At 40.2% G+C, this 24,636-nt stretch overlaps 1 protein-coding gene across 1 annotated transcript; it reads left to right on the forward strand.

The window, feature by feature from the left end:
* Nucleotides 1-1,329: 1,329 nt before the first annotated feature.
* On the forward strand, nt 1,330-16,969 carry LOC122070706. The gene is made up of 8 exons (XM_042634916.1): nt 1,330-1,463; nt 1,567-1,649; nt 1,759-1,797; nt 1,919-1,971; nt 2,079-2,142; nt 2,245-2,287; nt 2,391-2,438; nt 16,563-16,969. Exons 1-8 carry the CDS (start codon nt 1,383-1,385, stop codon nt 16,746-16,748), a joined length of 597 nt encoding a protein of 198 aa, XP_042490850.1. The 5' UTR covers nt 1,330-1,382; the 3' UTR covers nt 16,749-16,969.
* Nucleotides 16,970-24,636: the final 7,667 nt, after the last annotated feature.

The following is a 24,636-nucleotide window of genomic DNA, read 5'->3' on the forward strand; positions in this document are numbered from 1 at the left end:
GAACGACTAATTAGGCTGATCGAGTAGGTTGGTCGTATTACCGACCGATCAGGTTGACCAAATACGGTTTGACTAACTGACGCAAAATAAACCAAGGGTGGAGTTCTTATTAGTTTGAGGGGAATGACACTTGTACAATTTCAAGCGGTTCTGATAGATAACTATCCAAATTGTGGAAATTAGACTCTAAAAGGGGCTTCGATAAAGGAGGAGGGATCTCCAACAGATCAAAGAACAACACAATGCACTATTTTTCTTTTCCTTTTCAAGTAAAATAGTTTTAGTCTTTATCTTTTCCTTCTTTGTCTTTATGTTTTCTTAAAAGATTAGTCTTTTCTTTGTATTTTCTTAATAGATTAGTTATGTTTCTTAGCCAAGACCATGACGGCCCGTGCTTCGTCATGATTGTCTCAAAGACCATGACATCCACTGTTTCGTTATGGTTTTCTCAGTTTATATTCATGGTTGTTCTTTGCTTTGCCATGATTGATGTAATGGATTGTGTTCTTCTTGGATCAATTTGAATGGATGAAATTCCTCTTCTATCTATTTTTCATGAGTTTGCTTTTCAATCTTAAGACCTTGGAGCTATCTAGGCATGGAAATACCTCATTTTCTCCCTAGTTAGAAGTCAGTAAATATTCTATGACTGTTCTCTTGAGGCTGTACGACTCTGGCACACCTGCACATATCACTTTTATATCGTGTATTTGTTGCCAACAAGTACTAAGGTGAAATTGGTACTACGAACCACATGTAAATCTGATGACAAAAATTTAATAGAAACTGGTAGAACCGGTCTAAATGCAAAATGATTCCGATTTTGACAAAATGTAAACCGAATCAAACCAGACTGATTGACACCTTTATGTTGGGGTGTCAACGGTTTGGTTTGGCCCAATTTCGGTATGGGTTGAATCGCTTTCAGTGTGGGAATGGTGAAACCGAACCAATAAGGAAATTTTGCTTTTGGTTTTACTTCGGTTTCTTATATCGGTTTGTAATCAGGTTGATTTCGATTTTTTGATTGGTTTGAGTTTGATTTTCCATACAAAACTATGCAAATTTTGATTTTTGTAATGAATTTTGGACTATTTTTTGGTTTCTTACTGGTTTGATTCGGTTTCAGTCCGATTTTTGAATTGATTTCGATTTGGTTTTGGGTCCAATCGGTTTATGGTGCGGTCGGGTAAGGGGTTTTTTTTGGGTGAACCATAAAAAAAGTTATAATATGCCAAACCAAAACCGGCCCAATAAGCATTCGCTTCGGTTTGGTCCGGCTTCAATCAGATGGTTATAACCGTCAATCAAACATAAAACACTAACAAAGCCCTCTCCCGAGTCTCCTCTCCTTGTGCAGAGAGAAGCAGAAGAGGGTGAAGATGAGTTGTAGGCAAGGGCCACCAAAGCATCAAAACAAGTACGGATGGAAGCCTAACGCTGGGAACAAGAAGAACGAAACGGTATTGAATCCATCAGAATTCCCTTATTTCTTCTCCCTTTCTCTGTTGATGATTACCAGTGAATGATGAATCAATTGTGAGCTTTATTCTTTTTCAACAATAGGAAGTTGGAGGAACCCTAAGACCCTATTCGGAGATCACTGGCGTCTGTCCTCGCTGTAAAGGACAGATTGAATGGAAACGCAGGTTTTCGCTGTGTCTTTTGTTCAAATTTTACACACAAACACACATATTTGAAATGGGCACACCCTCACTGGTTCACTGATCACTTATAATTATTGATTTTACTTTTAAGGTATGGAAAATACAAGCCCCTTGTCGAGCCTGCTAAGTGGTATGCCATTTTTCTTTTCGTTTCGTTGTTTTCGTTATAAAATGTGTGACATAGATTTGATGTTGCTGCTATTTTTAACTTTTGAAGTATGTTGTGGTATACTTCCAATTGAATTTGACAGTCAACGATGTTCGAAGCGGGCTGTTCGGCAGGCTTACCATAATCTCTGTACTGGTTAGTTCATGTTTTGGGCTAAAGAAAGCAAAAGATAATCCCTACTGAGTGTTTAACTTCGTCCGTTATTTAGTTAACAGTGAACTTTTGTCCCTCAATCGGTGCAGCTTGTGCCAAGGATCAAAAAGTGTGTGCCAAGTGTTGTTGTCATGTTGATCGGATTGTTGGAAGGTAGTGATACTGATTAGTGGATGGGCCAGCTTTTCAAGTTAATCTTTCTTCTTCTAAAGAAAGGACTTATGTCACTCAGTTCATCATGTTTTGTTTGTGCAGGGACTCTTCAGAAGTAGAGGCCGAGAAAAAGTCACTTGAGGAGGTTACTATTTACTTTTCTACCTTTTCTGTCACCTTCTCTGGTTGAGGGGGATTCTCATTTACTTTTGTAATCAGGCAACTAACAGGTTTAATCTTTATTTCAGGCCATAAAAAATGTACGGGAGAGGGATCGGAGGACACTATTACGTGCTGTAAGATTTTAAATACATTGCGAGTTGCCTGCCATAAATATAATTTTTATGAGGCTAGTAATTCAATTTTTGGTTTCGTATATAGAATGGAAGAATTAAGTGAACAACATAGGGCGATTCTGCTAGTCATTGATATATGGATTCTTTGCTTGGGGTAGTAGTCCGCAAATTTGAAGTAGAAATTCAGCGAAGAAGTATTTGAATGAGATAACATAGGGTGACTCTGAAAGTAGAAGGCTATTATATTTTTGTTGTTTGGATTATATTTTAAGTAAAATTTCAACAAAAGAAGTATTTGAATAATGGATATAAATGACACAGTATGTTGTATCTCCACATGGATAGTGTTCGGCTACTTAGTTAGAATATTTCGCTAGATTTTCATACACTTTTCCTTTGAAGGGGGTAGTCAACCATGGGTTTAGAGTATTTTGATGTGCTTATGTCTCATCATTTAGGTGAGATCTTTCTGATTTGTTGCGTTGTGATCTTTCCCTTTTAACTGCACTTTTCTTTTGTTGTCTTTGACCGGATCCATGTGCCGACCCCATTTAGTTGGGATAACGTTGAGTTGTTGTTATGTCTCATCATTATCTATTCCATAATGAAAGAATATTAGTTGTCTCATGGTTTACTATCAGAAACTGCCCCCTTCTATGACTCCACTGCCATTTTCGTCGATGTCTTCCACGGCTATTCTGGTGCCCTCAACTACCTGTGGAACTCACGTTCCTGCTACCTCTCTCTGTGTTGCCGTTGCCGTTTCCGCTGCTGCCCCCGCTGCCATTCACGACTCCATCTTATGCTTGTCAGTCAATGTTTCAGCTCCCTCTGAGATTTTGAACTCTCCTGCTGCCTCTTCGTTGGCCTTGGAAGGCTGCATCCCCAGCAACAGTCACTGTCTGACCTTGGAAGGTCCTCCTCACCACGGCACCATCTCAGAAGACCCTGCCTTTGTTGCTGCTACAGAATTTGAGCTTCATGAAACTGCTGCAATCCCCTTGGATCATTGCCCTGCTCAGAATGTTTCCCCTGAAAATCATTTTGTCGAGGGTGCCCCCCTGGATGCTTTCAATTATGATGGAATCTGCACCAGCACTGGTTCACAAATGCTGCTAATCACCTGCTTAGCCTCCCTGGCTGTTCCTTTGGATGAGGTCTCTTCTCCGCCCACTTATGACCCCTTGTTGTTACCTATTCCCAACTCCTCCACCATGGCCTCTTCTCCCTGCTCCAACCTCCCCACCACCCTTAAGAAACCTATCAAGAATTCGTCGGCCTCTGCTATAGCTTCCCCCGTCATAGGGTATAACTGTCGTACTACCCTCAAGACGCCCCCGCTGCTCCACAGAGCGTCCGCTGCCCCCCACCCCTCGTTCTAAATGATTCCTTGGATTATCTGGAATGTTCGTGTCCTTAACTCCTCCGCTAAATAGGCTGAGATTCGCTCCCTCATCCACTCCTCCCATTCCAACCTTTGGTGTCTTTTAGAAACCTATGTGCTCGAGGCAAATGCCTCCCACATTGCCTCATCAATTGCCCCCTATTGGTCCTTTGAATCCAATTATCTCCACAGCTCCATTGGTAGGATTTGGATCCTCTGGGACCCTTCTGCCCTGTCCATTACCTGCCTCTCCTCTTCCCAATTCATGCACAGCTCCATCTCTCATCTCTCTGGCTCCTTCATTTGCTCGCTCTCTGTTGTGTACGCTCACAATAGAGCCTCTCTCAGACAACCCCTTTGGTCTGACCTCCTCTCAAAGTCCCCTGTCCCCTTCCTCGAACTCCTGACCTTGGAGGATTGTTGGAGACTTCAATGTTATCCGCTTCGGCCATGAAAAACATGGAGGAAACCCCATTGATTTTCAGGATGTTGCTTTCTTCAACGATTGCATTGATGATCTCAATCTCACTGACCTCAGATGGTCGGGTGCCGAATTCACCTGGCACAATAGAAGAGCCAATTCCCACCGTGTGGCTTGTAAGCTTGACAGAGCCCTGGTTAATGAATCTTGGCTGGATGCCTTTCCATCCTCCCATACATGCTTTAACCTCCGTGGGATTTCTGATCATAGCTCCATATCCCTCCACCTACCTTTTTGCTCGTTTGGGCCAAAGCCTTTCAAATTCTTTGACATGTGGATATCTCACTTGGATTTCCATCAGCTCGTTCACTTTGCTTGGAACATCCCCATTTCCCGCTCTCTCTCCCCCCTTCTTGCTTTTTCCATAAAGCTCAAGAATGTCAAAGCCATCCTTAAGTCCTGGAATGCCTCCACCTTTGGAAACATCTCCTTTAATGTGACCATCGGTCGGGAAAGGCTTCTCTCCATCCAATCCAGGCTCCAGCAGGATCTTCTCAACCTTGCCCTGGTTGAGGAAGAAAAAGCTGCCGCTTCTGATCTTTCCTTGCTTCTCGATCAAGAGGAAAGCTTTCTTCGCCAGAAAGCTCGCATCAAATGGCTTGAGCTCGAAGACTCGAATTCTGCTGATTTCCATCGCTCCCTCAAAGCCAGGAATAATGCTAACTCCATCCCCGAGCTCATCTCTTCCTCTGGAGATGATCTCTTCTCCCCTGACCACATCAAAACTGAGGCTGTCTCCCATTTCCAAAGAATCTTTAATCCCCCTTCCACCCCATCCCCCATTCCCCATTCCCCATCCCCCATCCCCCCAACCTCCTTAATAAATTTGTTCCCGATGAGCTCCTCCCCCTCCTCCAATCCATCCCTAGTGATGATGATATCTTGTCGGCCATCCTCTCTCATAAAGCCAACAAAGCCTTGGGCCCGGATGGCTTCAGCATGGGATTCTTCTTCTCTTGTTGGAGCATAATTTGGGATGACCTCATCCTTGCAGTGCGAAGCTTCTTTTTCAACCCCAACCAAATTGTTGGGGTTAATCACACCTTCCTCTGTCTTATCCTGAAAAAAGATGGAGCGGTGTCCATGAATGATTTCAGACCCATCTCTCTTTGCAATCTCCTCTACAAATTCATTGCCAAAATCCTAGCCAATAGGATACAAAAAGTCATTGATTCCCTTGTCAGCCCCAACCAACTTGCCTTTATTGCGGATAGGAGCATTGCTGACAATATCATGCAATGCCATAAGATTGTTCATGGATTTGATCGTAAGAATCATTCTCTAGCTGCCCTCCTTAAGATTGATATCCACAAAGCTTTTGACACGATTGGTTGGGACTAAATCTCCAATGTCCTGCTCCACATGGCATTCTTGCCCTCCTTTGTCCACTGGATCCATACCTACATCTCCTCCCCTTGCTTCTCTGTCCTTTTGAATGGCAGTCCTGCCGGCTTCTTCCAAGTGGCCGTGGCATCCGTCAAGGATGCCCCCTTTTCCCGCTCCTTTTCTCCCTCTCCCTTGAAGTTCTTTCCCGCTCTATCCAGTCTGCCACTGACATTCATCTCATCTCCCCGATTCCCAATGCAAAACGCTCCTCTCTCATCTGGCTTTTGCTGATGACATTATGATTTTCTCCAAGGCTGATCCCATTTCCATATCCACCATCATGGACACCCTTCATTCGTTTGAAGCCCTCTTGGACCTTAAAATCAACTTCCTTAAATCCAACATCTTTCTCTCAGGTATTTCCTCTGAGACTAAAGATTCCCTCTCCGACATTTCTGGCATTCCTTTAGGCTCCCTCTCGGTCAAATACTTGGGTCTTCCCTTCATCTCCTCTAGGCTTTCGGCCCATCATTGTACCCCCTTGCTTGACCGCCTCAGGAAAAAGCTGCAACTCTGGAAAGGCAAGCTCCTCTCTTTTGTCGGCCGTCTCACCTTGATCAAATCTGTCCTCCAGTCTATGTACCTTTATTGGTCTGGGACCTTCATTCTTCCTGCTTCGGTGATAAAATCCTGCGAAGGTCTCCACTGCTTCTTCCTCTGGAAAGGCACAGACTATTCCAGATTCCTTAGGCCTCTCAGTTGGAAGAAGGCCTGCCTCCCCAAATCAGAAGGAGGTCTTGGGATTAGGAGAATTAAGGATGCTAACTCTGTTGGAGTCCTTAAGCTTATCTGGAAGAATGTGTCTAAACACAAAAGCATTTGGGTGGACTGGATCCACTCTGGCCTCCTTAAGCTTAACTCTCTTTGGACTGCCTCTTCCATCTTTGATGCTTCCTGGATTTGGAGGAAGATCCTCGAGCATAGACCCACTGCTCTCATTGCCATTTCTCACTACATTGGGGATGGCAATTCCACCTTCCTCTGGAAAGAACCTTGGCACCCTCTAGGTATCCTCTCTCATCTTGTTACTCCCAGAGACATTTACTCGTCTGACCTCCCTGCCAATGCTCTGGTCTCCTCTATCCTCTCTCCCAGCGGTTGGTCCCCCCCTCTCCCCCTTGGAGGATATCTGGTGCTCTCTCCCCCCTCTCCCCTTGGCCACAGGGGAAGGATCGACAGATGCATCTGGCTCCCCTCAGCCAATGGTTCCTTCTCTTTTGCCTTGGCTTGGAACCATATAAGGACTTCTTCTGTCCCATGGCATAAGATGGTTTGGTTCAAGGGGCACATTCCCCGCCATAGCTTCACCCTTTGGCGCTGCCTATCAAACTGTCTCCCTACCTAGTCCTTCCTTATTCACTGGCACATCCCGGTGAATTTTTCCTGTTGTCTTTGCCCTTCGGATGTTGAGGATATCCCTCAGCTCTTCTTCTCTTGCCCCTTCTCCTCCCTCATCTGGAAATCTGTTCTCTCCAAATGCTGGCCCAACAATAGACACATCCTCCCCTTTGATAGAGAATGCATTTGGATTGACATGACATTCCCTGACCCTTCCATCTGTGACACTGTGGGTAAACTGGCTTTTTGTGCCACTACCAACCATCTTTGGATGGAGTGCAACATCCGAAGATGGACCCCCAAATCTAGATCTCCGGACATGATTTGGAAAGCTATCTACTTTGATGTTACCTCTAAAGCCCAGAGACTTCTTGCCCTCCACCCTCACCCCTCTCCTTCCACCCCAAAAAATACTCACATCAAAGCTTCCTGGAACCTGCAGGTGGACCTCATCCATCCTCCTTGAGTTTGCTGCCGATTGTTCCCCCCCCCCCCTTTTGTTTGCTCTTGCTGTAGCTTGGCTGCTTTGTTTGTTTGGTTGCTGCTTTGTGCAGCTTTGTTTCCCTAATCCCCCTGGGTAGGCTTTTCCTTGTTGGCTTAAGTCTCCCCTCACCTCCCCTTTTGTATATTCTTCTTCCTTGTAATGAATTATTTTATTCATCCAAAAAAAAAAAAAATCAGAAACTGCAATTTGACTTCTGCATATTAATTATATCATGATTGTGATTTGTATGTGGCTTAAAAGCTTCATGCTGCAATAGAGCCAACAGCAGATTCCTCTGGCTGACATCTCTACGTGCTAGAACTTTGCACTGCATAAAGTGAAGAAGTTTGCATGATATTGGTACTCTTTGACTCCAAATCACGTTCTCTGTTTATCTTCCATTTGCTATGTTGCTCATGTAACTTTGTTATGCATCTTCTTTTCTAATAATGAATAATAATATCATTTTCCCCTGATATTTTCCTTTCCTAAATGTCAAAAAAGACTTTCATGGCACAGAGCTAGTTTTGGAGTGGGGGGAGAGGTACATATATAAAAGGAAAAGAAGAGACAGATATTACACTTATTTTTAAATTTTCTTTTTATTAGGGATTGTAGCTTTGTTGTCAAAACTGGGTCTACCCAAATCTCACTACAATCCCCCAGAAAAGAAGAATTTATTTTCTCTATCTAGACCCTTGGTCTTAGGTCTCTAAGTGATAGTGAGTAATTAAGAAATATATGTTTGACACTTGGGTAGATTTCCTTCTCCAAGTTTCTGGTTGAGGCTTTGAATGGATTATTACAAAGGAAGTTTTGCAAAGTCAAAATAAAAAGAAAAGAGCCGAAGAGGAGTGATCCTAGCCTCCTAGGGAACTTTTATGAGTTTAATGTAGCATCATTTACATTTATAAATATAACGGATCCTAGATCTCAAAATGCACTCGCAATGAGAAAATTCTAATGTTCTTGGAAGCACAAGGAGCTTGTTAGGCGAGTGAGAACATAAAATTCTGCACTTCATATGGATTAATTTCCATGCAAAATTAACAATCCATTATATCCGGTTAAACACACGCTTATCTCCTTCTTATTTTGAAATTGTAGAGAGTAACATATAAATCTAATGTCTGGACTACTTTGGACACTAAAGGTCTATCTGATACATTTCCATGATGTTTTATTCTACCTGAACATTCTCTACCATTCCAGGAACAGTGAAACAAATTAAACAGAACCTCTCTAAACTGGGTTTCTGCAATGGAGCCAGATTGAACTGATGTGGGCTTCCCAATTGTCTATTCATACTGAATAACACATTGCCTGGGAATAGGCCACAATCAACAGTACTGATTGGTCTTATGAAGGTCAATGAAAGCCAATCAATTGAACCACCCCATGTTTTATTTGTTTATTATTATTATTTTCTTGTTGAACTTTCCCAAACAGAAAACCACTTGAAAGTTGGAGAGCATGTCCATTTATCAAATCCATGGTGTGTGCAAGGTGTCCCCACCCCCGCCCCCCTTCTTGTAGAATCATCTGTTCCAAATGTAATGAAACCGCACTGCAGACACAATTTGAAAAGATTGTTTCAGGCAAACGTTGCCAGACACTGCTTCAAGTGTTTCAGGTAAACATACCTGGAGTGTATCCAAATAGGCTCTGAGAAGCTCTTAAAAGTTTTCTTGTGGCATTCCTAAGCTAAAATAGAATGGAAATAATAAATTAATTTAGACTCTGATATGAAATCTAGCATGCCTCTAATTCTATCGCTCACTAAATTCTAGAAGTCTACATAAGATCTGAGACACCTATCCTGGACTTCATAAAAGGCATGGGTGAACTGTCTCAAAATGGTAAGTGCTGTGACTATCTTCAACACTTCCGAGTACATATTGCTCTACTGTTGTTGTATCCATTGCATATCCAGGTACCTGTCATGAGACTTCGCTGACAAGATGAGACTTGGGCCGATCATCATCGTCATCATCTGAGCCTTCTACTATTTGGGTTAAATGAGAAGTCTTTCCTTTCACTCAACATGACATCATTTTCTGTCTTCAAATGGTTTCTCACTTCCTCAGATCACAAGATCACATCTTTTCCACCTCCTGCTTGCCCTTTTGGGCCTCCAACTTAGACTTTCATATTGCCCTTTTGCTGGTCTTCATTATGCCTTACATGATCATCTCAGCTGCGGCAAAGGTCTCCTCTGATGAGCTTCATGCATCTCTAGCTGAAACTGTTGCCATTTTCAATGTTGTGGAATGCTGAAAACTCTTCTCAAAAGCTTTGTGCATTTGAATCTATGTCTGATGTTGCCTACCTTAAAACTTCGGTTATTTCCTTCATCGTTTTAGTGAGATGCACTTATTGTAAGGGATGAAGAAAGATGAAGGTGAAGGGCAGGCATGGGTGGAGTCATAATTATTTACTTTGCCAAGTAAATTATTTGGCCTATCTGAATAATGTGAATTATTCTGCTGAATCCAAAACAAAGCCGATGATTCAAAGTTGAGATATTTTCAACCTTTTTAAGAGCAGCGTTGTGCTACGGGCGATGGTCAGATTCTCTTGGAGCTGTTGATATCTTGGCTGGAAAAAGGTCAGAATCTCTCCCTCTCGTTTGATCAATTCCAGAGTTGTTAGCCATCATCACGATCCACAGGGGCATCAGAGATCATTTTCCCCAATCTATCAGAAACTTTAGACGAACCCAGGTCAGGTTTTCCTGCGTCTGTGCTTTTGCAACTGGCAACTGGCAACTGGCAACTGGCAACTGGCAACTGGCAACTGGCAACTGGCAACTGCCAACTGCCAACTGCCAACAGCCATTTTGACTTTTTGACATTTGCCACCTCAGGCTTTGGAAGCTCCTGTGATGAACCTTCTTGCCTAAACCTGTAAATAAACCGTCTGATCTCAACTCTTTTCTCTGGTATCTGCAGCATTTCTTACTTTATCTCTTTCCTTCAGTTTCCCCTTGTTTTGCAATCAATCTCTTTCTCAATGATTTTTTCTGGATTTTTGGGCTGACAACCCTAGGTTGATATTGGGGGCGGGTGTGAATCAGTGGTTCCAAAAAAATTCTTTGCAGTATTCAATTGACAACCTAATAAGAGATTTTTCACTTTTCAAATTCCAGATTGCCCAGGGCAATCTCATAATTACCAATCATGCAAACAATGACACGTTCGCCTCACACCACATTGTGGTTGGGTCTACCAAACAGTGTCCCATCACTTTGCACAACACACACTTCAAATTTATGTTGAAAATAAATGCGAGACAATGACACCAAATATACGTGGTTCGACCAGAGTGTCTACATCCACGGAGGAATACCCGTATAGGGTTTTGTATTTCAATACTCAAATTTTTCAATCGCAACAATGGTCTAGGAACCTATTCTTACTTCAATTTGAGATGCAACTTAGACAAGGGCAACAACCACAAACCCTAGACAATCCCCAACTTGCTAGGTGTACAATTTTAAATCAATAAAATCAAATCCCAACCCAATACATCATTGATCTAGAGTTTCTCAACAATAAACAAACCCTAGAATATGAAAAGGGATTTTTAGATGTAGATTACCTCAGCTTGTGTACTCGTGCTAACAAGTTCTTGCTTGATGCTTAAACTGAACCTCGGACGCTTTTAAACTTTATTTTCATTGATATAACTTTAATTAATCATTGAATCATCATGACAACAGCACCCAATATAAAGGTCTCCTCAATCCGGTTGCCAACAATGACAACACTCAAATCCAGTCGCCTAACATGAGTCATTGGAGAAAATAACCGAAAAGAGAGGGATGTTGAATCCATATTCTGGATTCCGATCAGAATCAAAGGTTGAGAACATTGGATTCCGTTCTAAAGTTTGAGTTATTGGTTCTTGTTATATGTTTCATGGATTGTCCTTTCTCTTCGCAATTCAGTTAACCCTATTTTTTGAACTGTCTTCGAATGATAGGCTTCTCTGTATGGATTCCTGTTATTCCACTTGCCAGTTGCTTCATAAGCTATGGTACTAGGCATTTCATCATCCAGCTTAGAGTGAGATAGGAATAAGTTTTGAGTAAAAGACGAAGGGCAAGTTGTATAAGCTTGTCGCAGAAAATATTTGATCTTCTACAGAAGAATTGAGACCTAATGAAGCTGTAAATGTTTTGTTGGGGATTTTTTTTTGGGAGGGGGGGGTGTAAATTGTGGTGTAACTTCGCTCTTTTATTGTCTGGTTGGGAGGCAGAGCATCTTGATCCATGAGAGAAAAGGAGGAAGAGTGTGTTGCTGTAATTTGATCAAAATACCATATTAAAATATACCTGATGATGGGAGTTCTTACTAGTTACTGGGAAGGTTGAGAAGGGAACCAGCATGCAATTGCTAAAGTTGAAGTAGAACCTGAAGTGATAATACTATATGTGGTCCAACTCCTACATGCAAGTCATGCCAAAGTTTAACTTGAGATCCCTGTAAGGAGATCCTATTGATTACTTGGAATGTTATGGTTCTGAGTCTTTGTTACAATTTCTGATTAATGAAACAAATGTTGTTCCAATTTTTATATCACTTATATGTGCACAATTTTTATATCACTTATATGTTATGCGCATATGATAATTGATTGATAATGTGAAACAGATACTGCAATATTCAAAACAACATCCACTTTTTTTGCCCAAATTTTATTTTGCCCGCTTTTTTGACCTAATTCTTATAACAAAACTAGTCGTTCTGAATAATTTTTGATCTGAATAGTTTTCAAATCTGAATTTTCTAACTATGAGTGGGGTGGGGTACAGTGTGAAAGGGATGATGTTGAATTGAAGCATTTGTTTGCGTGGGAACCCTTCTGCATGAAGAGTTTCGTTTTCCCACTCAGACTTACATTGTTCAGCTTGAAGTGTTTCCAGATTACCTCCTTTGTTGACTAGTTATTTGTATTATTTTTCATTCTCAAAAATAAAAGTTCATATTGAATCCAAATATCATGGTTTTGAGGATCGGTATCAGATCTACTGGATCACTCGATCTGGATTGGGAACGGCAGTCTCCAGTCCAACCAATACTGGCCAATAATAGCTGATACCTGTGGAAGATGGTCAGAGGTGATGCAGATACGGCTGCCCTTACTTGGTTGGACTAGCATGACTGGCTTTGAAAGCCAAGAGCCAAGAAGAACCGGTTCCAGCCTAGGGTTTGGTCCAAGAAGGGTTGGAAATAAAATTAGTAGTTATTTAGTATTTTATTTCATGCCTTTTATTTTCCAGATTTGGATGTAGGAGTTGGGATTTATTTCTTTTGCATTAGTTTCCTTTTACGGTTATTTCCTAGTTTAGACTAGATACTATGTTAGTAGAGTTTCTAATTTCATGTCTTTATTTTCTATATATTGGGTGTAGTCGATGGACATGGGGAGAATGAATGGAATGATGAATGAATTATTTGGGTGAACTTTGTGGTTATGCTTGGTCGTGTGAATCTCCTCCTCTCCCCCTTTGTGTGATTTTTCCCTCTTCCCTAAGGCTACCCCCATCAATTTAGTATCAGAGCCAAAGGATCCCCATCCCCTTTCTTCCTTCCATCTCTCTTTTCTCCATTCCCATTCTCTGTTCTGTTCCTACAGAGATTGAGAACCAAAAAAAAAAAAAAAAAAAAAATCGATTGTCTTCTGCAGACAGAATCGATCACCGTGTCCCCCCTTCTTTCTCTCGATTTCCTTCTATCTCTCTTCCTTCCATCCCTTTCCTTCCCTTACCATCTCCCTATTTTCTGCTCTCGTTTCTGCAAGAGAAATGAGACTGAGACAGATATTAAAAAATAATAATAATAAATAAATAAATAAAAAAATAAAAAATAAATCAACCTACCGACCCCTTTTCTCTCCCAAATTTTTTGGTAGAACCCTAAAGAGCAACAGAGAAGCACAGAAAGAAGCAGAGCAGCAGGGAGACAGAAGAAGAAAAAGAAGCAAGAAGAGAGAGTCGAGAGAGAAGACCGACCCAAAAAAAAAAAAAAAGTTCAGTGATGAGAAGAAGAAGAAACGAAAAGAAAGAGAGAAATAGAAAACATAAGAAGAAGAAGGAGAAGAGAAGGCGAGAAGAAAGAGAGAGACAGAGACATACCTTCCCGAATTTCTCCCATGACTACTGGTTCCATTGCAAGAAGACCTGTTCTTCTTTTGTCGGTAATCCAAACCCCACCCTCGAGAGCTTTTCTCCTTTTTTCTTACTTTAGTTTCTGATTTTCCCACTTTGCCCCTCTCCTTATATTTTAATTCCTTTATTTCTATTTTACTACTGTTTCCAGTTATGCCTTTCCCATATATTTGCTTTGTGTTTCTAAATTGATTGCCTTCTAATTACCATTGTGCCCTCCACTTAAATATTCTCATTTTATTACCACTGCCATTTTCCTTTAAGCCTTCATTTATTTACTATTTTTCCATTACTCTTTGAGTTCTATTTTGTTAATCATCACCATGGTAACCAATAGTGAAATTGTTCAACAGCTAAACTCTTATAAAGGAGAAACTGATACAAAAATTAATGCTCTCACTATCATTGTCACGTCCCTTAAGACAATGGTGGAATCTGTGCAAGTTTCTATGGGATCCATGCAAGTTTCTATTGATCGTTTGGAAAGAGTCCCATTTAATTTGGGGATTCTTCCAACACCACTCCACAAGATCCGTCAGTATCGCTACCACCACCGTCACCACATCATACACCTCCACTATCACCTTCATCACCATATGGAACTGGTATACATGATGATGGAGCAGAAAGAGCAGCAAAATTGGATGTCTTTGATTTTTATGGAGACAACAACTCAGAACTGTACCTTGACTGGATTCACAGCTTAGAGACATTCTTCAGATAGTATGGGTTGACTGAGGCTTGAAAGATCCTATTTGCAGAGGCCAAACTGAAATGCACGGCCCGAGTCTGGTGGATCAAGCAACAACAACAAAACCGAACCTGAGGCATTGGTTTAATCACTACTTGGGCTGAAATGCATGAAGTCATGAACCGGAGATTCTTGCCTTCTGATTACAAGCAACGCATGCATCTCAGGTTTGCACAGTTGAAATGGGAGAATTTGACCGTTGAAGAATATGTTGCGAGATTTTATTATTTGGTCACTCATTCTGATTTTGAGTGGGATGAAGAAGTATTAGTGGCACAATTTCGCAATGGTTTGCAACAACTTAGTGCTACCTTTGCATCTAGTCGACTACCTACCATGGAAGACGCCGTGTAAGTAGCGTATCAGGTTGAGGAAAGTCTAAACGTCCATATAATTGGAGAAATTTTGCAGATACTTTTCCTCGAGGTACTAGTTCCATGCTGCAACAGCCTCCTACCCAAGAAAGGTCATCTAGCAAACCACAGGCTAGTGTTACATCTATGGCATCTTCACGACCTAGTCGGCCATATTCCCCACCTCGACATGTTTTTGAAATGTCATCTTAATGGCCTACTTGTCCATACTCACCCCCTCGGCGTGGTTCAGATAAACCTTCTGATGCAACAAAATTTATAGTTCGGTGCTACTCATGCCATGGTTTTGGACATATCAGTGCTCACTGTCCCAGCTGTTTGGTTGTTTTTATTGATAAGGATTCTCCTATACCATATATTCCCGAAGAGAAACTTGGTTCTGACAGTTGATTTAAGAGAAGAGCGTGCGCCAGGTGAAGTCAATGACACTGTTAGTGATGAAGACCAACATCATTTTTATGTCATTCGTCATGTGTTGATCACTCAGAAAGCCATTGATAATGAAGATTGGCGCTGCATTAGTATTTGCCAGACTCGTGTGAAGTGCAATGACCAATTGTTAACCTTGGTCATTGATGGAGGTAGTTGTATTAATGTTGTCTCTGAAGACACTATTCGTAAGCTGAGATTGAAGACAGAGCCACATCCAAATCCCTACAAGGTTGCTTGGGTGAACAACACTAATCTCAAAATCACAGATAAGTCTTTGGTCATATATTCTATTGGTGGATTTAAGGATATAGTCCAATGTGACGTCCTCCCTCTGAAGGTGTGCTATATCTTTCTTAGTCGACCTTGGTTGTTTGACAAGAAAGTACAACATTGTGGCTATGCCAATACCCATGCTTTCAAGCATGCCAACAAGACTATGAAGTTTCATCTTGCCAAAGATCTCCCTGAAATTAAGCTCAAGAAGATGGTGGGATCGTTCCTTATTCAGCGTATTCCTTCAGACGGTCTCCTCGGTCCTTTTCCTAACTCGACGGAGTCGAGTTCTTTTCAGAGGAGGAGAGTTGATGCAGATACGGCTGCCTTTACCTGGTTGGACCAGCATGACCGGCTTTGAAAGCCAAGAGCCAAGAAGAACCGGTCTAGCCCAGGGTTTTGGTCCAACAAGGGTTGGAAATAAAATTAGTAATTATTTAGTATTTTATTTCATGCCTTTTATTTTCCAGATTTGAATGTAGGAGTTAGGATTTATTTCCTTTGAATTAGTTTCTTTTTATGGTTATTTCCTAGTTTAGGCTAGATACTATGTTAGTAGAGTTTCTAATTTCATGTATTTATTTTCTATATATTGGTTGTAGTCGATGGACATGGGGAGAATGAATGGAATGATGAATTAATTATTTGGGTGAGCTTTGTGGTTATGCTTGGTCGTGTGAATCTCCTCCCCTCTCCCTTTGTGTGATTTTTCCCTCTTCCCTAAGGCTACCCCTATCAAGAGGCTAGGCTGGATCAGCCAATCTGGATAGGGATCTGCAGCCACTGTTCCAGTCTCCCTTGCTGTTTTTTAAATCCTTGATCCAAATTAGTTTTAAACTATGTGTTAGATAACACCAATCTACTAATACTGCATTGGTCTCTTTATTTTACGACATCCGATAAATCCTGAAAAGATTGGGATTAGCTTGAAACTGGGCTAATGTTTTTGTCATAAAAAGTAATAAGGTGCTGCTGTGTGGCTGAAACTAGGCAACACGCTCTGGTACTGTCCTTGCTTTGTTGCTTACTCTGATGCTTTATTGCAATAGATGAACAAAGGGAAAACTGGTTCTCGAACAAAAACGTCGAGCAATGGAGAAAGTGAGGTTGAAGAATTATTTACTGCAGCGTCCCTTGAAGAGCATGCAGAACTCAGTAGAGAGGAGGAAGAAGAAGAAGAAGAAGAAGAAGAAGAAGAAGAGTACGATGAAGACGAGGACCGGATATCTAATTGACATGAGAACATGGTCATTAGACAGTTTTGGTATGTCTGTTTTTATACTTTTTTCAATGCATTGTGATGAAGGTGCCTGTAAGTTTAGTACCACCCTTGATGAGTCTGTTGAACTCAATAGAGAGCAGCAATGAGAAGATTAGAAACAGATATGTTATTGAGAGATGGGACCATTCTCTAGACAGTTTTGGTATGACAGTTTTTATACTTCTTTTCTTGAAATGCATTGTGAAGAACATGCCTGCAAATCTTTGAGTCTACCAATGAAGAAGGTCTGCTTACTGCTCAGCCTACATATGAAGGCCTTCCTGGGTAGTCCAAAGATCTGCCATGCGGCCGCTGAATTAGAGCTCAATTTTTGTGATAGGTAGACCCAAATGGAGTTTGCCTAGTGACCGAGGTTTTAAAACCCGGTTTCAGTATTGGTATCGGTCATAGTCAAAATCGATACGATATGGATTAGTATCGGTTAGGATCGGTTGAGGATCGGATATCGTACAGTTTTCCTGGATCGGTCACAGTACCGGCTAGGATCGGTAAAAAAATCTAAAAAAATTCAGAAAAATGAAAAAACCAAAATGAAAGAGGGAATTAAAAATAAAAAACCTAAAAAATAAGTTAAGGACGAAGTTTCTGGACTACATGGACCAAAATTGGAAATTCACCTCTAACAAATTTCCGAACTACATGAACCAAAATTGAAAGTTTACTTCCTACTTCAGACACTTTATTCAAATAAACTTGATCTTTATGAGAAGTTCCGCGGATTGAAGCCTTCCCTCCACCCTTTCAGCCAACCCCTCGCAATCCCATCATTTTGGACATAGCATTTAATTTGATCGAGTTTCCATCCCTTGAGAACAGGATGAAGAAAGACAAGAAGGGATTTATCAGTAGACTTTGGCGATGATAGCGTTATTACATGGTTATGCATTGATGAGTTTCTATTCTGAGTCAAAAAATCTTAAAAATCTCTTTCACACTCTTTTAATCAAAACGGAGATGTTTTAGCCAAAAAAAAAAACACCTTATTCAAATCGTTCTTCGATCTTCATGCGGTGATTTTCTCAGACTCAGGATCTTCAAACTTAGGATCGTTGATATCCACCGCTTCTTTCTCTGATCCAATCTCAAACGGAGAGAATAATCCGTCGCCGGATCAAGTGAACTTGCCGCCATGACCTCCTTTCTTCGGTAACCTGTTCATTCCAGTCGTCGATTTCCGATCTTTCCGACCACCTTGGCAGTATTTCCCACGAGTTCTGGTAACTTTCTCTCTAGTTCTCATCTTACTCCTCACTTTACCTCTCTCTCTTCAGTTCGTCCCCAGTTTAAGTTTTAATTGTTTTTAACGGATCGGGTCGGATCAGTCGACCCGGATCGGTATCTAATTCTCAGTACAATACCGGTACCCATCTCAGGATCAGTCTCAGTCGATACTGATTCGATACAGCCAATCCAATACTGATACTTGATTCCATGCCAGGGACAAAACCGACTTTTGAAAAGGCAGATCTATGCAGAATTGCACAATACCGATTAGACTATTATAGACATACATGGGGATGCATGGAAATATGTGGGGGGTATTGATTGGAGTAGGCTCTAAAACTTGACATGTGGCTGATTTAAACCATTTAATCTCCATCTAATGTTTGGATTAGCTACATTATCAGTTCACGTGGTTAAAAAATGAGAGGGGCCACAAGGGAAAGGCTGTCCTAACTTGGTCATGTCTGGCTATTTTTTTTTCTTGAGTACAAAGATGGGACCCTGATCCTCTCCAACATGTCCTTTGTGCATTAGAGGGTTGGTAAGACCCGAACACACACCCCAGTCAGTGAATTCACAGTGGGTGCAATGGCTTGCTAGAGAGGATCTGATTCGACAAACTAAATGGGAAACGCTTACTAATGACATATAAGACAATCATGAAAAAGACTTGGAAAATCATGGCTGGTAAATTTTTTTTGAGGAAATTATACTCTCTTCTCTTGGAGTTTTCATATATTACACTCTCCTCCCCTACTAAAATTTTAAATTATTTTTGTCCCCTGTGGTGTTAACAGTATTAGAGTTGCATGTCAAATGACATTTTTACCCTATCTTCCTTGTCTATATAATAACTTCAAACAAATATTCCCGGTTGGCAAATTATCTATAACATTATTATTGCTCAGGAAAAAAGGCAAGTCGGGGTTTGTTGCAATTAAACTAGATATGGCTAAGGTATATGATAAAGTGGAATGGGGTTTCATTCTTGCTCTCTTCGGATTTCTGGGCTTTGGAGATAAATGGATAGCTATGATAAAAAATCTTATTAGTACCACTTTATTCTCCATTAAAATTAATGGCTTAGGTTTCATCCATTTTACTACCTCTAGAGGAATACGGCAGGGATGCCCTCACAACCCCTTCCTCATTATCATTATTATGGAAGCTCTATTTAGATTCCTGGCAACTTATAGAGACCGTAATATTTTTAAAGGCATTAAAATAGCTAGGTATGCACCTGAAATTACTCATCTCTTCTTTGCTGATGACAGTTTTATTTTCTGCAGAGCAAATCAAAAAGATTTGGCCACCATCAAATGTATTTTGGAGTTGTTCTATGACCTTTCTGGTCTTACTATCAACTTTGACAAGAGTGGTCTAGTTTTTAGTTCCAACATTGATGACCGCACCAAAAATGTGTTGTGTAAGACCATTGACATCAAGGAGATGGACAGTAAATATGTCTATTTAGGGACCAAGCTGTTCCACCCCAAGTCTAAGTCCCTCTCTTTCAACAATCTCATCAATTGAGTCAAGGGAAAACTCTGTCTTTGGAAGTCCAAGTTGCTCTCCTTTGTTGGGAGGAGTGTTCTCCTCCAATCTACTTTGGCATCTACCCCCACATACCTTACGAACTGCTTTGCCCTCCTAAATGCATTTGCAAAAAATTGGACTTCATCTACCTCCATTTCTAGAATGGTGATCGGATGGATGAGAAAAGGTGTCACCTCATTGGTTGGAAAAAAATCTGTCAACCTAAATCCAAGGGAGGCCTTGGAATCAAAGACTCTGAAACCCATAACTCGGCCCTCCTTCTTAAGTTGAGCTGGCGATTATTAACTTGCGATAATTGTGTATGGGCTAGGACTTTCAAGGCTAAATACTTCCACAACAAATCCTTTTTCGACCAAAAGACCTTAAATGCTCGGGGATCTTTTTGTTGGAACAACATTGTAAAGATCATCCCACTTTTAAAGAAGATAATTATCAGGAAAATTGGAGATGGTATCTCAACATTCCCTTGGAAAGACCCTTGGGTTCAGAGGGGGAAAATCACTTTGGATCTCTCTATTTTTAACAACTCTAATCCTCACTTGACTTTTGTTAATGATCTTACTTCGAATATACAATGGAATTTTGCTGTGCTGAGCTCCTTTCTGCCTACCCATTTTATTGAGGCCATTGCTTAGCTACTTTTATCTCAACAAAATGATTAATGGTGGTGTCTCCTCACAAAAGATGGTTCTTTCAAAACTAGTCTGGCGGCCAGATTCATCAAGGATAACTCTCTGACGATGTCTATTGGTTGCTCTCAGATGTGTATGTGTGTATCCCCTTGTTCTTGGTGGTGGCGATTTTTCTGGAAATTTATATCCACCCCAAATTTAAAGTTTTCTTTTGGAGAACTATCAACAATGGTTTACCAACCAAAGACACTCTATCAAGGTGGGTGGATATTGATCCAATGTGTGGATGCTGTCACAACAAGCGGGAGACTTTGTTTCATGTGCTATTCGAATGTGAATGTTTTAAACGGGTCTGGGCTGCTTGTCCTTTGGGCTTCAAATCAAACCTTATTCCGGCATCCTCTGTGAATCATATGATAATGCATTGCTTTAACTTTGGTCTCATTCTAAAAAAGGACCTAACCTGGTTTTTCTCAATTTTTATGTTTACCAGTTATTTCATTTGGAAATATAGAAATCAATGTGTATTCAGTGACCAAAAACCAGATTCGCAACAAGTCATTAATCAGGTTGAGTTTTGGATCTCTAATGGTATGCCGAATAGTGGTCCCAAAAAACAGGGGGTATCTATTCACCATCCTTTTAAACACTATATGGGTATTTTGGGTGGGGTTAAGAATGAAATGGTACAGCTTGTGTTATCACTTGATGGTGGGCAGCTCATGACATGGGTATGATTGATAGAACCTACAATATTAAATCAATCTTACAACATCAATGGAAGGATTATGTAATTTAAAACTTGGGGGAGTGATATAAATGGAACTCTAGAAGATGGGGGAGTGTAGTTTTTTTATTTTTTATTTTTAAATGGAAACAAAAAATTATTATTAAGTAACTAAGAGAAAAGAATAGTATAAAGCACGGTCTTCGGTCAATTTAGTCATAAGTTAGTGGCGCTATTGCATTCATAGGCAAACGATGAGCAACAGAAAGCTAGGACTTCTTTGAAAATAGTGCTAATCTGTAGCAGGGGTAATCAGATTCACTAAGAATATTTTTCGCGGGGCAACAACTCTTATAACAATAGGGAACCATTTCTTACTCCATGTTAACTATATGTCAATAGGAAATGGTATGAAAGCCAGAACAAGGAGCTTATTTTACGAGATGAAAAAGCCAAAGGAAAATAAATGGAATGTGTATGACATCTGGAGCAATGCAGTGGAGCTTAAAAACCTCATGACTACTGACAATACCAATCTCTAGCCATGGACATCTACTCCCTTTCTTTTAGAAATTGCTGATTTTTTGTCTAAACCAACTTTTTATATAGAGGTTAACAATGAAGTCATTCTCGTACTGAAATATATAGCCTATGAAGCTATGGAATGGAAAATTTTGATCCTACTTACATGTTAAAACAACTTTTTGCAAGCTAATATATTATGTTTTTCTTTTACAAAGAAGAAAGCCAGGACTTTCAGGCAATGAATGCTAAAAGCACAATCGATAATAAAAGCTTAGCCTTCTTTGAAAGTTTTACAGACCCACATGTATTACTAAGAATCAAGGTCTCAAAACTTGGGATCGGTCCCAACTGATATGATATGGATCTGATCGATCTACCCTTTTTTTTGCTTTTGTTAAATTGATTTCTTGGACCATTTTACCCTTATACCTTATTATTGTATTGGTATGGATCGGTATCAGGGATCGTCTTGGCCGATACTAATCCAATCCAAATGATCTTGACCATCCGATCTAATTTTTAAAACCATGGCCAGAATAGATGTCAAGTAGCATTGAGAATACTTCCCAAGGCAAACCAGATTGAGTGACATTGCCCATCCAATCTGTCTAAACCAAGGATTTTAGTTAGATACCGATACAATACCAATATGTATCGAATCAGTTTGGATCGGTCAATTGCCCTTATTTTTCACAAAAAAAATATTTCTCTTACAATTTTACCCCTGAACCGAAACTGATACTCGATCTAGATTGGTCAAGTAGCAAATATTGATATAATAGGGTTGATACAGTCTCACAGAATTAAAGTAGGATGGATGAAGTAGAAAGGTGCCTCTGGAGTATTGTGTGATCGACGTATACCTCTAAAGCTTAAAGGAGAATTCTACAGGGTAGTTGTAAGACCGGCTAGATGTATGGGGTGAAATGTTGGGTAGTCAAGAAGCGTAACATAGATAAGTTGAGTGTAGCAGAGATGAGGAAGTTGAGACGGATGTGCGGCAAAACTAGAAGAGATAGAGTGAGGAGTGACCGGGTCAAAGTTTATTTGGGAGTTGCTCCGATTAGGATAAGTTCAGTGTCACTTAAGGTGGTTTGGCCATGTTTGGCGTAGACCTTTGAATTCTCCTATAAGGAGGAGTGATCAGATCCAACTAGGAGTTAAAAGAGCCAAGGGCAGACCTAAAATAACCATTGAAGATTTGGTAAAGAAAAACATGTAGAAGTTAGGCCTGGATCCTATTATGACATCATACAGAGCTATTTGGAGGCCAAAGATCCATGTTGCCGATTGCACTTAAGTGTGATGTCTTGAAGGTGTTGCGTTGCTATGTTTCTTGTCTTTTTCTTTCCTTTGCTTTGTATCTTGCCCGGTCATGGATCCATGTAACCGACCTCATTTAATTAAGAAAAATGTTTTGTTATTATTGCTTTTGTTATTGTACAGCCGATTCAATACTGATACCAAAAATCATGGTCCAAACATTATTCCATTTCACTTCCATTGCATCTTGCGACCCTTGTTGCATTAACCTGATTTCTGCTTCGTGAGTATATCTTCTAAAATTAGTATCATATATGCCACAATAAAATTATGGAAAAGAAGAGCACTGAGGCTCAACGTGCCCCTCTCATAAAAGCATCCAAACTGCCATCATAAATAAAAATGAATTGATTCTTAGAAGATAAACATTGATAATCCTACAAGGAGAAATAATTTGGCTTTGACTCCAAAAGCATGTTTTCTATGGGTTCGAGAATGTTTAAATCAATGACTCACCTATAAATGTTTTGGATTAAAACTAAAGGGTTAGTGCTGATGTGAAGAAAGGCACATTGATTGCGACATAACTAGATAAAATAGCTAGTAATAGTATACACTACCAAAATAGTAGATTTTTACGTAAAATATAATGAACGGTTTGAAGACAAAGACAGAGAAAGACAAAACATAGGAGCCTGGAGTGGAGTGACTTAGTTTGCAATCCCAAAGACCTAACAGCCCAAATTATCATAGAAAATTCACAAGATAAGAATAAATGGCATTCAAATTCCTCTTCTTTATGACTTCCAAAAACAGGATTTCTTTTTTTTTTTTTTAAAACCCCCCAACTAAGCTTTCCATAAGAAGATTTTGAACTTAGGGTGAACTTATAAGTTCCAAAGAGTTCTAGACCATTTTATCAGCTAATAGCATACCTAAGCTTCCACGAGATTGAGTTAGATAGGTTACTGCCACCTTAATTGAGAATGAACATGTTTTCGTAAAAGGGAAAAACCAAAATCTGTGTGGATTTCTACAAAGAGAATTTCTCATGATAGAATTTGCAATCAATGAGAAATATAGAGGGTAAAAAAAAAATGAGATTTCTGAACTAAATAATTCATTTTATGATCCCAAGGGGGTAGCGCAGTTGGTGAGCAACGAACTTGGTACCAGTCGTAAATTTGGACATCCTAAGTTCGACTCTCACTACGCACACCTTGGGCCACTTAAATGGGGGTATTTAGTGCTCTTCATTGCTTTTAGTGAAAGTTGAATGTATGACCCGGTCCATGTGGTTGTGGGGTCAGTATGAATTCTTGGGATTAGTCAGGCCAAAGGCCTAGATACCCATTGAGCAAAAAAAAAAAAAAAAAAAATGAGATTGCGGTTCCATTCCACTCGTTAAAATTTTGCTTATTAACCATAAAGAACACCACATTGGAACACTTCTCATGGGACATAAAAACCGTCCATATAAAGGAACCAAGGATCCTTCCAAATAAAGATATTTGAACCATCTCCAACGTTTCAGTATACCATATGACAAAGTGTTGGGAAAACTTGCTTGATGTTAGTCCACCCGCACTCAAGACCCTTGTTTATAGAGGGTAGAAGAATCAAACAACTCAATATCATAGAAATATTTGGCTTTAAGAATCCTAGCTCACAGGACAGAAGGATTAGAAAGCAAACAGCAAGCAAGTTTTAATAAAAGGGTCTTATTATGAATAAGACAACACTGAAGGTGGGTTTAGGTCAACAAAAAGTTAGCCAGGGAAAAGGACCATTTTTAATTGAATCAATAATACGGCGATTCTTGTCGGCGATTCTTAATTAATAGAATTAAGAACTGATTTACTTAAACACATACGTGACCAACTTGAGATAAAAGATGGATTTTCCATTTGGCT

The sequence above is a fragment of the Macadamia integrifolia genome, unplaced genomic scaffold (genome assembly GCF_013358625.1).
Source record: "Macadamia integrifolia cultivar HAES 741 unplaced genomic scaffold, SCU_Mint_v3 scaffold978, whole genome shotgun sequence".
NCBI lineage: Eukaryota > Viridiplantae > Streptophyta > Magnoliopsida > Proteales > Proteaceae > Macadamia > Macadamia integrifolia.

Bases quoted from the DNA above. Each gene is read 5' to 3' on its own strand.
- LOC122070706 (XM_042634916.1), top strand. From the start codon at position 1,383: ATGAGTTGTAGGCAAGGGCCACCAAAGCATCAAAACAAGTACGGATGG. The intron at 2,143-2,244 runs GTAGTGATACTG...TTGTTTGTGCAG, and splicing joins GTTGATCGGATTGTTGGAAG to GGACTCTTCAGAAGTAGAGG. The intron at 2,288-2,390 runs GTTACTATTTAC...TCTTTATTTCAG, and splicing joins AGAAAAAGTCACTTGAGGAG to GCCATAAAAAATGTACGGGA.